The following is a 12,190-nucleotide window of genomic DNA, read 5'->3' on the forward strand; positions in this document are numbered from 1 at the left end:
CTTCATGAACAAACACCTTCTGATTTTTCAAAATATCTTTGTAGCATTTTTTTTTTTTTTTTTTGGCTACTCCACCACTACTTCTCACATGTGTTGTTCTTGGGTCCATCAGAAATTGCTGAATTTCCACATATATTCTGACTAGATGTGTCTTTAACCTCAAGTGGACTGTCAAGCCAGATGCCAGATGCCCCCTTACTTCCTCAGTGCAAACTATCAGTAAACCTTAGCATAACTTCACTTTGAGCCTTAAACTAACAGCATGTGAAAAGATTAATATGAATAAATTCAAAACTAATCAGATCCCTTCTTTAAATGTTGACACAGTATTATTTATATCCCATAAATACCTTCTTGACTAAAATTCATCCCAGGAGATTGGCATCTTGCCAGTCCTATTCATATTTACTGTATTTATATAGTACAGTTGGCCAAGGATAATATTTAAGACAAAATATGCCTTAGGGCATATACAATATCTCTTATAGTTTTCCTTTTAAATCTCCTCATTGCTAAAAATATTTAGTCTGAACTTTATAAAATGCCCCACAAAGACCTATCAGCAATCTGTAGTGATATATTGCTGACTATGAGTATAATTAGAACATATTTGTAATACTTGGGCTGTAGTCAGTTACTGAGCGTTAGCAACTTGCGGTAGAAACTGAACCACTGATCTTTCCCATGCCTTCCTCTCAGGAGCCTTTGACCTTCGGTGCGCTCACACTGAACCCCCTCTCCCTCCTGCCTCTCTCAAAAGCAGCAGAAACTGCAGAGTTAAAAAAAAAAAAATCACGCTGAGAAGTTTAGGATAAAGTGGCTGTGGCCGCCAAGGCTGCACTTTCAATTTCTTCCTTTAAAATATGGTGGAGTGATTTCTTCCCTTCTGTCTTTTTTGGAAAGGTTCGCTCCATCCAGTATAACTAGAGAGCAGTGGAAAAACAGTTAACCTACTTACTATGATGTTAGCGACAGCACTTGCACAGTAGTACTGGATTTGCTGCTAAATGGCCTTCTGATCCCAAACTTGTGATGCACTCTGTTGGTAGATACCTGCAATCTACTTTGCTCTTCCAAAACCTCTATCGATACTTTCGCAGATCTGGCCTCCGTCAACATTTTAAAAATAGATCCTCTTTTGTCAACACTATCCAAGTCGCACACCACAGATATTTTAACTTTCTGGAAAGTATGCGGCTGCGTTTTGGACTACCGGTTCTTCGTAGTTTGTTCACGCGCGGAAAAGGGATAGGTGTGTGGTCAGGACTGACGCGTTTTTGCCTGTTACAGGGTCACCTCTGCGTGCCGATTTGCCTTTACCACCTTTGTGCATAGGTGCTCGCCACCCTGTTCAGGGCATGAGCCGCTAGGTCTCCAAAGTGCTGACTTTCACCAGACACACCAGCAAAATACTACCGACGGCTGCAATGAAAACCTGACACGATTTCTATGTTCCCTCTCAGTACTATTGCTACAAGTTACACTGAGCCTCTTTGCTCATACCCACTTGGCTCCAATACACACTTTTTGCAAAAAGTATTTCTTCCCCGAGGGTAAGAAGGGTGGAGTATATTTACCGTGGCTATTATGGACGGTGCCATAATTACAATAATAAAATGGCTCTGACTGCCAGGGTGTCCTGTACCTGATGCTGTCATTTAACAATAAAAGAAGAAAGGAAGGCAGCTGCAGAGTGTGGGGTTCAGATACTTTGGCTGGCATCCTAGGACTATCGCATGCAAGACCGAGCAAGCCCCAAAGCTACAACTTGCTAAACTAAAAATAAATAAAGAGAAAACGCAATTAGAAACTCTCGGATGAAGTTACCAAGATGGCTGCATTATCTATTTAAACAGGAGGTACATGCTTTTCAGAAACAGACAGCAAGGATATAGGGCATCAAGTGGCGGGGAGGGAGAGGAGCGAGCGAAACGAAAAGAGTCGGGACTAGAATTTGGATACGCTAGCGGTGCAGTTATTTTTTACTTCTGGTATTTCACTTTCCTCGGTATGATGATGATCTAGATTCTTTTAAGGGAGTGCTACGCTTTTTCTTTCTTTCTATACACTGAAACTTTGCTACCAAAACAAAAAGGCATGCTGTTATGATTATTAATCATCCTAAGTGGATTTGGTCAGCACAGGGCGTTTGTAGCCTTTTATTGTGCAAAATGTGGTACGGATCATCAGAAGGTCATTAAAAACAGCAAAAAGCAGGCGGGCTGAGACAGGTTCCAGGAATCGAGACTAACCAGAAGGCAAAAGTTTTTCTGTACCTGAAGTGAGAGCACCCGTGAACTGAAATGGGTGGCTAGCTAAAAAAGGAGGGAGGCAGGCAGTCTGCGCCTCTGTCCTCTCTGAGTACCAATCCGAATAGCGGTTTGCAGGACGATGTTCTGGAGGGGCGCAGAGAGAAGAGAAGCAAAGCGAAGCCGGTGACTTTTAAGTCCTCCTTTTCTTTTCAGTTATGGAGTGATGGAAACCTGCCCGATCCAGACACTCCAAAGGAAACAACAGCAGTGGAAAGATATTTTAGGAGATTGCACATGGGGCCGCAGGGGAGCCGGGGAGCCGAGCCCAGAGGTGGGGAAGGACTGGGATCCCCGGAGGGGGAAGCTCAGGTACGTGGTGGTGGTGGAAGGCAGAGGCACCATTAGGGACCCCAGGAAGGGACTTTCAAGGGTGACCTGAAACCTCAGAAGTCTGACGACAGCTAAACTTCCCCACACACACACACACACGTACACCCCCGCCAAAAGAAACCCTATGAGCAATCAGCTGAGATGAGAGCAAAATAAGCAAATAAGGAGGATTATGATACATGGGGCTGGTATTTCAAGGTGCCGGGCACCGCCAAGCCTCGGGGCAAAATTACACGCACATGCACAAACACAGAGGACTTACTTTCAGGGTAAAAAGGCTGCATGTCTATTTTGTAAACTTCTTTGGCATAATACTCCTCGTCGCTCCTCTCCCTTTCGCAAGTGGCGGCTCTGTGGTTGGCTTTCTCTTGCAGCAGGTCCCTGGTGCTGTTGTAGATGGAGATGACCTCCGGGGGCACCTCCTCGGGCTCGGGGTACTCGTCCGGGGGGCTGGTGAGCTTCAGTTTGCTCAAGATCTGCCCCCGGATCGCCTCGATCCTCTTGCGCATAAACTGATCCATGTCGAGGGTGCTGCAGGTAGACAGGCTGAAAGCCACGGTGGCCAGATCCAGGGTGAGAAACACGCTCAGGAGATAGCAGTGCATTTTAAGTGTTTAAATACAGCGCCCCCAAAAAAGAGTGACTTTAACAACGCACAACAACAACAACAAAATTAAAAAAAATAAAAAGGGGGATGTGTGCAAACAAAGGGAAGATCTACAGACAAAATGCAGTTAAAAACCGGACTGCAAGGACGACTTGCAATCGAAAAAAGCCCGGGAGCCGTCAGTGACAAAAATATCAACAATAAAAAAGAAGCAAGTTGCTACAACTAGCTAAAAATCGAGGGTGGAGAGAGCGGGACAGCCAAAACGGGGAGAAAAAAAAAAAAAAAAAAAAGGAAAAAACCCAAACGGACAAACAAACCTGCAACTCAAGTGAATCGAAAAGAGAGAACAGCGAGCTGGCGGGTAGGGTGGAAAACCAAAAAAAAAAAAAAAAAAAAAAAAAAAAAGGAAAAAAAAAAGGGAAAGGGGTGGGGGGGTGGGGGAGAAAAAGAAGTGATGGGTATTAAAGGGCGCTGCCGCAGCCGGCGGGGGAGAGGGTGCCGGCGCGGCGCTGAGCCCCGCCGCGGCGCTGAGCCCCGCCGCGCCCGGCGGCTCCCGGCGGGCAGCGGGCACCGCCCCGCGCCGCGCCGCGCTCAGCCCCCGCGGCGGCGGCGGCGGCGCTCGGCTCGGCGCGGCGCGGCCAGAGGCGCGCACGTGCGCGGCGCGGTGCGCGCAGCCCCGGCCCCCGCGGCCGGGCGCAGCGGCAGGCGGCGGCGGCCCCGCGGCGGCGCCGGGCCCCCGGCGCGGCGGCAGCGAGCGGCGGCGATCCCCCGGCCGGCCGCGTCCCGCAGGCTGCGGCGTGCGCCCCGCGCTGCATGCACCGACCCACCCCCGCCCGCGCCGCCGCTCGCTGCGGAGCTCTTTCCAGCTCCCTCCTCTTCCTCCTCCTGCCGCAAAGCCAACCCCAAGCCGCAGCCGACGGGGCAGTGCCGCGCCGGCAGCCTCCCGCGGATCGCCGGCTCGGGCGGCCGCCCGGGCTCGCTCGGCTGCCGCTCTGCCCGCGGCCTGCCCCGCTCCGCGCCCGCGGCGCCCCGCTCCGCGCCCGCGGCGGATCTAGCGCTCCGCCCGGCGCCCCCCGCCCGGCGCCCCCGGCCCCGCTGCTCTGCCGGCGAGGAGGGGACCGGTGCCAGCAGATAACATCACGGCCGCGCAGGGAGAGGGAGATTTATAAGGTCTCCCCGCCCCACGTGCTCGCCTCTCCGCAAAGTGACGTGGTGGGGCTGCATGGAGCAGAGGGCTCCTCCGGCTGCGCCCGCGGCCCGGCTATTTATTCGCCTCCGTGCAAGAGGCGAGGGACTCGCCGGAGCCGGGCTGCCCGCCCCGCTGCCTTTCAAGGTGCCTCAGCCCCGGGGGGGGAGAGGAGAAGGGAGGGGAGGGACCGCGGGGCTGGAAAGAGAAAGCAGCTCCTGCCAGCTGGCTTTTTTTTCCTTTTCTTTCTTTCTCTTTAATGTTCCTTGCACCTATTATTAAAGTAATTGGGCCAAACGCCACCCTTGCTTTAGAGGAAGAATTAACCGCTGTGCTTATGTGCCTCACGAAAAACCACTTGGATGTGCTTCTGTTAAAGTTTGCAGGGGCAGAGAAGACGGATTATCCTGCATAACTCTGCCCCTTGCATCATCAGCAGGAGTCGTTCAGTCGTTGCTCTGCCCAGTGCCTCACTCTTAGATTTCACTTCCAAGTGTGTTTTGGGCAATTCTCGTAACTCCCCTCTGTCAGGCTACGTGGTAATCAGAGCTATTCGCAGAGCAGGGAGAGAAGGAGAGATGATGATTTGCTCCTGCTCAGAGCTCTCCTCTCCTGCCAGAAGTGTGCAAATACATCCTCATCTGCACTTGACAGAAATTCTCGACCCAGGTTCTTGGTCTGAGTCTGTAAGTCATTTTTTCCGCTACCTCTTTTGGCCACAGGAAACACCGCAGGCTCAAACAGTTGCTTATCTAGTGCATGTACGGTGGTAATGTCTCATACTTTGACCTCAGTAGGACAGCCTCCCACCTCTTCCCTAGAGAAATTATTCTACAGTCTACTAGACATCCTTCAACTTCATGCCAGAAAGCTTTTCTTTCACAAGCCATTTATCACCCCTGTACATCAACATTAACTTCATAAAGTGATCAAGTAGCCTTTTTCCTTACCCTCACCAACTTTATCCCTAAATTCCCTTCAGAATTAAGTTGTCACTTTTTTGGTTGATAGGTTAAGACACAGGAGGAGTTTTGAAGCACGTGTTCCTTGCAGTGGCAAGGCTATTTCTGAAGAACCTCTTCTTTTTTTCCTAAGGAACATGTTCATGGGACATGCAAAAAAAAAAAAGTGTTCTAAGGGACACAGACATTCAGGACCACAAGCTGGGCCGCTCCCCATGGCATTATCCATAAACACAAGTAAAGGAAGTGAGCTAGGATGACTCAGATCTCTCTGAAAGCACAGCGACAGTCATGTAAGACATAAATCAACAAAACACCACCAAAGAGTTTCTCTGTTTATTGCTGCTTAGGGACCATCTTCCTTCTGTGCAACACTAGAAACTTTTCTGAACTTCCAGAATGGTAGCCCCAAAATTCAAAGCAAGATTTTCCTTCTCAGTATATCTTCAAGGAAAACAACTTCCTCAGAGCAGTTATGGCTTTGAGCTGAGGAAGATAAAGGCACATAGCCTGCACTGAACCATTTTTTCTGCATTGGCAGGGCTCCACTACAGGGGAATCCCTAGTGTTGCTGGGAAAACAAGCAAAGAAGAGACTTCGAGAGATGTAGAAGTAAAGAAAATACACATTTATAGGTACGTAATAATTTTGAAGGCAAACTTAATCCTCAGTCTTTAAAAATATGTGGATATGTATGGCACTGCAGACACAACTGAGATTATATCCCCCTGAATGCAAGAGTTAATGCTGCTTTCCATTTAAATCTAGGAATTCCTACAAGACCAGATTAAATGTCTGTACCACAACATCACCTTTAACTGCCGAGTGTGTCAATGTCCTTCTCCTACTGACCTCAAAAACACAGCTGCAGTGACAGGAATGGCAATGTTTCCAAAAAATCACTCAAATAAACGAGAAAACTCAATGTGTAGACTCAGCTGGTTTGAATTCTGTAACACACTTGTACAAAACTGAGGGGGCAATACCTCAAGCCCTTATATCTCACAGCTCCATCAACTTCACTAACCAGCTGAGGAACTAGCAACATAAGGTACCTCAGCCACAAATACTTCTGAAGAAAAGAGTTATTAAATTATTTCCTCCAACAGCTAGAGCTGAAGCTATGAAGGAATACCTTATACTCAGTCCATGGCCCCGAAAGACCTGGCTGTTGTTAATGTAGTGCCCATCGCTTGCCTTGGGAGCTTCAGAGCAGCAGAGGGGACAGAACAGCATACCCTCCTTCTGCAAGGGCCCTAGCACGTGGACAACAGCAAGCTTTCCATCATCTCTCAGAAGAGCTGTACAGATTTAGGACTGCCAGATAGCAAGTGTTTTGATTCTTTCAAAGTGTATTTTTATTCCAGTTTGGAAGGAAAACCAAACTTTACAGCTTGATTTTTCACAAACCAAGAAACTTCCTTCACAGAAAGAAATCCTAGAGCCTCGTTGGTGCCCAAATTAAGGCAACCCCTAATACAGACTACCAAAATCCTGATGTCTTCCACACCAGGGCACGCAGCAGGCTGGGCGGCACACGCCGCAGCAGATGCTGGAAGTCAGAGCTCCACAGGAACCCACCATGTAAGCTGCCAGAGATCCAGCCGGGCTGACAGGAAACCAGTTAGACTAGATTTTGAAAGTTTCTGAGACTTTCTGATTTGGCAATGTTTTCTCAGAATTTTTCTGACTGCCTAGAAAAATGTTGTTTTTGTTCTCGTTCAAGATGGCAAGTTTGCCTCCAGCCCGACTGCCCGACTTTGACAAGGGCCGTCAGCCTTACGAGGGTTCAGAGCTCAGCTTTGCCTCGCCGCTCTAACAGAGCTGGATTCCCCCAAACTTTCTGGCCTCACCATGGTGATGTTTTTGCCATGCAGAACTTCCCAGGAGCAGCAGAGACGGGCTTAGGCTTTTCTGTTAGGAAAGCCCAGACCCCAGCCACTTGAGCTAAATCCCCAACAGCTGCAGAAGGCCTATCACACATGCTTGCGCTGCTCTGATTCGCCCCAGGAAAGGACACCTACATACTAGCCAAATCATTAAAATACACATCAGCATTCATAAACACCAACTTTCCATTTTGCAAATGGAAAATATCTGGAACATATACATCATGATATACATCAAGATATGCCTGATCTTATTTCCAAAAATCTCTCCCCCGCACATACTTTGCTTTAGCTATAAAAGCACGGCAAACTGCACTCCAAATGGGTGACATTTTTGCCTTGATAAAGTGAGCAAGACACTGAAGGGGTAATCAAAAATGATCAAAAGTTACACTGCCAAGTTATATGCATTGTTCAAAGCTGGGTCAATGCCCTTCTGCACAGGTAATTTAATTTCTACATACTTTTAATTTTCAGTATTCATATATCTAACTGTCAAAATAATCATCATTATGGCTTCATATTTTAACCTGAAAGGGATTTTTATTTATTTTGAAAGAGTTTGCATTAATTTACCTGTTAGCTTCAAAAGCTGTTGGGAGTGTCAGGCACTACAGTTCAACTAAGCTTACTTTTACCTGCTCTCTGCCTTCATGAAATGGATTCATCCTGCAGAACCATCAGTGAAATTTTTGTGACATTAAAAAAAAAAAAAAAAGAAAAAGAAAAAAAAAAAGAAAGAAAAAAAAGGAATTGGTCCTTAGCATACATACACTGAAAGAACAGAACTTACCTGTTCTTGAGCTTTTAATTCAATACAATACTGTCTTTTTATATATTGATTTCTTTTTTAATAAACAGTAACTGTTTATTACAAAAACAGGGACACCTGGAAACTTACTTTGCTAAACTTAAAGGTTTCATGTTTCCTATTAACTTAAAAATTATGTGGTCAAGATTTTACAATTTGTGGTTTCTTTTTAGATTGTTTTGGTTATACGCAAATGTGCTGTGTGAAATACAAAGGCAATAATCTTTCTAAAACTGCTGACGACCAGGTCATTAAGTAAGGTGGCTAGCCACATTTCATAAACTAAAGAACACTGTTGGAAGAGAAATAACTTTTAAAAAGTTAGGAGGTGACTTTCGTAAACTCGCACATTGATGACGAGTGTAGGATGATTGCACAATTAATTCTTTGTGGCACGCACAGAAGTCTGCAGCAGTTACTGTGGTCATGTAGAACCTCAGTTATTCTGATGTAGGGTGCTAGTCAAAACGCTTTTGAATTCTCCTTTTTATACAAGTACATATATGAAGGTTCAATCTGTAGAGCCGAGGTGGCACCTAATAAAGGTGAGGCAAAGAGGAGATGACAAATAATGGAAAATTGCAATATATACAATAACTCCTAGATTTTACTGTTTATTATCTTTAGTTAAGTAGAAGTCCATACTTGATGCCATACATTTCATTAGTGTGCACACTAATGCCAATATGAATTTGAGAGCAAATCCTGCCGACCTCACTAACGCAAGCAATCCCACTGCCACTAGGATTGCATTTCAAATAACCACAACCCACTCCTGCAACACACATGTTCCAGGAGATAATGGCTACTTTTTATTGCGTGCTGTTTAATATGCAAGACTGCTATTCATATATACACACATTCATATGTAACTACTTGCCAACTTCACAAATCAAAGGCATGTTTCTGCTTCTTTTTGTACCACTTTTTGTAGACCTCATTCATGCCAACAGATTCAGTAACTTCACAGAAACAGTCACAAGAGAACAGTCAATAAGAGGCGATCAAAAAAAAAAAAAAAAAAAAAAAGAAAAGAAAGAAAGAAAGAAAGAAAAACAGAAAAACTAAACAAAAAATCCCACACAGGAATCACTTCTGTTGTCCTAGGGAATGCTACCACCTCCACCATGATGCGAGAACACAGTATGACAGGAAGCAATAGTATCACACAGCAGTGTAGAGTACATGTGTTTAAAATTCTACCTTAATAAAATAAAGGTAAGGGGACATCCAGAAGGGAATTGACAAAATAAGAACTTTAAAAAGAACCTGATACTGAGACACTTCAAGGCAGAAAGACAAAATCTTGGTGGGAAAGGGAAAGTTCAGGAAGTGCTGAGATCCCTTAGAGTAATTCTTCCCCAAAGACCCCGAGACACAGGAGAAATTCTGCGAACAGAAAGGAGCGTGACCATTACTCTGTATTCCAGTTCTGGTGTTATTATCCACATATTGCATGGCAGGGGTTTGACAATCCCGAAAATAGCTTTCCTGCAGTAAACTCATCCACTCTCTCTGAAGAATGATGAGGGATATGACGAGTTCTAAGGAATCAACAAAGAGCTCAACAGTCTATAAACTTTTTATCCTAAGAGCAGACATTTGCTTTCTATCAAGTACGCACACCTCTCTGCTGCATCCAAAGGAGGTTTTCTTTTGCTCCAAAAGCCGGTGCCCATCTTTAAATCAGTCACAATGGAAGTCAGTCTTGACAACAATTTTGTGAATGTCAGAAGTTCCTCCCATGGTTACACCTCCGAGTTTGATCCTCTCCTGTGCATGTCATCCTTCTGCAGTGGCCATGCCAATCTTCTCTGTATCATTCCAGTCTTAGTGTACGTACCACCAAAACCCCCAAAAGGCATTTCTTAATCCTAGCACCTGTGGTTTTAATCACCACAGGAAATCCTGTTCCCACTGAAGTCAATAAGACATTTGCTGTAAATATCAACAGAGGAAAATGATCAGATACATTTTTCCATTTTTGAAATTTTTAGTTAGTGTAAGTGTACCAGTGTATATACCATAGGGACTCGACATCTACTTTTAGCAAGAATGACAAAGTAAAGACAGTAGAATAAAAGTCAACCCTTTAATCTCACTGTTTGAACTCCTAACCTTCATCTCTTTCTCAGTACACGGCTGTTACATGCTATTTTTGAACTGCTCAGTGATGATTTGAGTTATGCCTCACTAAGCATCATACAAATGATACCTAGAATATTGTATTTCTAACAGAACATCTACAGGCACTCAATCAGCAAATAAAAAATATTTAACTCCAATTAGAATATGCTTCTAGATGACACTTCTGCTGGTTTCTTTAAGAAGATTACATATCGAGCAAAATTAAACAGCAGCAACTTCCGGAACGGGCCAGCAGTAATGTAATATTTTAAGCTATATTCTGCCCTGCAAAACAAATGAACAAACAAAAAACACAGCCCTGGAACTGGCGTCCTGGTTTCTTCACAACTTGCTGGTGCAGCTTACACAGAAGAGAAAAAAATTAATAAGCTAAAGTTGTTTCAGAAATACTTTTCCTTATGTTTTTTAAGCAACACATGTTCAAGATAATCCTAGGGAGTTTAGAAAATGCAACGTATTGTTTTATATTACCTCACGGGGAAAAAAAAACCCTCTACATGCAATATTAAAGTTTTGTGCTGCATTCACAAAACCAGTTCTGGAGAAGGTCTTTCAATTTCCTCTCTCCCTTCTCCTCCCATCCTTGCACATTTTTAGACCTCCTTTCTATGTCTGACTGCTGAAATCAATGGAAGCTATATTCTTGCATTGCTGATGGCACGATACCCTTCCAGTAAGATAGTCTAAACATGGTGACTAAATCTATAGATAGAACAGAAAGCTCCACTTCAACTGGGATTCACTTCCATGCAGCAGAACTTCTCATAAAGCTCACATATTTTATATTATTCTGAAAGTCGTTGCATACAAAGGTTAATTGCTAACTGAGCATAAAACATGGACTTTTCTCCTTCATGACGCTGGAAGAATGGGCACGCTTATTTTGTCAGTGCAGTTAAAATACTGCTCAGTGCAATAGGAATTTAGCAATATAAAAAGATTTAAATTCTGCAGTTAGAATTGCGTACTCTTTGATTCTGTGATAATGCAGAGGTTTTATATTCATGTATTCTCATATAGATTGCCAGCAGAGTGCAGATAACCACAAAGTAAATCTAAGCCTACTGCTGCTAGTCTTGCACTTCTTATGTACATTTTCAGGCCCATTAGCCACAGTTTGCCTCAGGTTGAAATGACTTATTTGTTTATACAGCAACTGTGAAATGATTTTAGAGCCTAATCTAGAGCAGGCCACCTAAAAGGAACAGCTGAGGCATTCAGTATCTTCTCAGTCTATGGTCTCTTAGCTGAGATTGCCATTAAAGACATCAGCTCTCCTGGTTTTTAGTACAATGCAGCTTTACAAACCAGTCTGAGATCAAGCATCACTGTGAGGCAGCCACTTCCATTTTCTGTTCGACTCAAGCTTGTGATCCGGCAATAGTATAACCTGAACCTCTCAGTCCTTCCTGATTAATAGTTTTCTTCTATTATCTTCTATCCACATTAGTGCAACCCTTTACTTAGAAAAGACTGTAGGGCCTGCACCACCATTTCACACAGCCTTCCTTCAGCCTTCCACTGATACTAGATCTAGTATCAGTCCTTGAGGAGAGAGTCCTTTCTTTGAGCATATTTTGAAGATGTGCAAAGGCGAAGGAAGATGCACTGATGTCAGAGCAGTGAAACATTCAAAAACAGTAATCTCCTATTCATTCAGATTTCAGTTTATTCATAAAACCCAATCCCTGACTACTAAGGCTACAAAGAGAATTCTACTGCACTTCAAATTAAGTCAGACCTAGGGCAAATTAAAATTGCAAAGACCATTCATGGACAGGGACAAATTCCCAGCTGTCCCACTTTCTGGCCTACTGCATACCCCTATATCCTCTTTGATGCCACCATTAGCATACAGCAAAGGAAAGATTAAGGAGCAGAAACTACTGACAATGTTACTTTCATAATGAAATATTACAACAGTGAAAGTTTTATTTTCCAT

At 44.4% G+C, this 12,190-nt stretch overlaps 1 protein-coding gene, 1 long non-coding RNA gene and 1 other non-coding gene across 4 annotated transcripts in view; 1 reads left to right on the top strand and 2 right to left on the bottom strand.

Annotated features, from left to right (window-relative positions):
* Positions 1–3,769, bottom strand: part of TGFB2 (transforming growth factor beta 2) — a 69,624-nt gene extending 65,855 nt beyond the window's left edge. For both annotated transcript variants that reach the window (XR_009957860.1, XM_062571805.1), the window contains exon 1: positions 2,905–3,769. Coding sequence is in view for 1 of the 2 variants with exons in the window: in XM_062571805.1 (XP_062427789.1) it covers positions 2,905–3,247 (343 nt within the window). In the remaining variant the exon portion in view is untranslated. The remainder of the gene's footprint in view (positions 1–2,904) is intronic.
* Positions 2,548–6,254, top strand: LOC134138321 (uncharacterized). Its single transcript, XR_009957861.1, has 3 exons — positions 2,548–2,621; positions 5,942–6,035; positions 6,169–6,254. It is a non-coding gene; the product is annotated as an uncharacterized LOC134138321 (long non-coding RNA).
* A 3,597-nt stretch (positions 6,255–9,851) lies between these two features.
* LOC134139348 (U6 spliceosomal RNA) lies at positions 9,852–9,954 on the bottom strand. The gene has a single exon (XR_009958127.1). It is a non-coding gene; the product is annotated as a U6 spliceosomal RNA (small nuclear RNA).
* Between the last annotated feature and the right edge of the window lie 2,236 nt (positions 9,955–12,190).

The sequence above is a fragment of the Rhea pennata genome, chromosome 3 (assembly GCF_028389875.1).
Source record: "Rhea pennata isolate bPtePen1 chromosome 3, bPtePen1.pri, whole genome shotgun sequence".
NCBI lineage: Eukaryota > Metazoa > Chordata > Aves > Rheiformes > Rheidae > Rhea > Rhea pennata.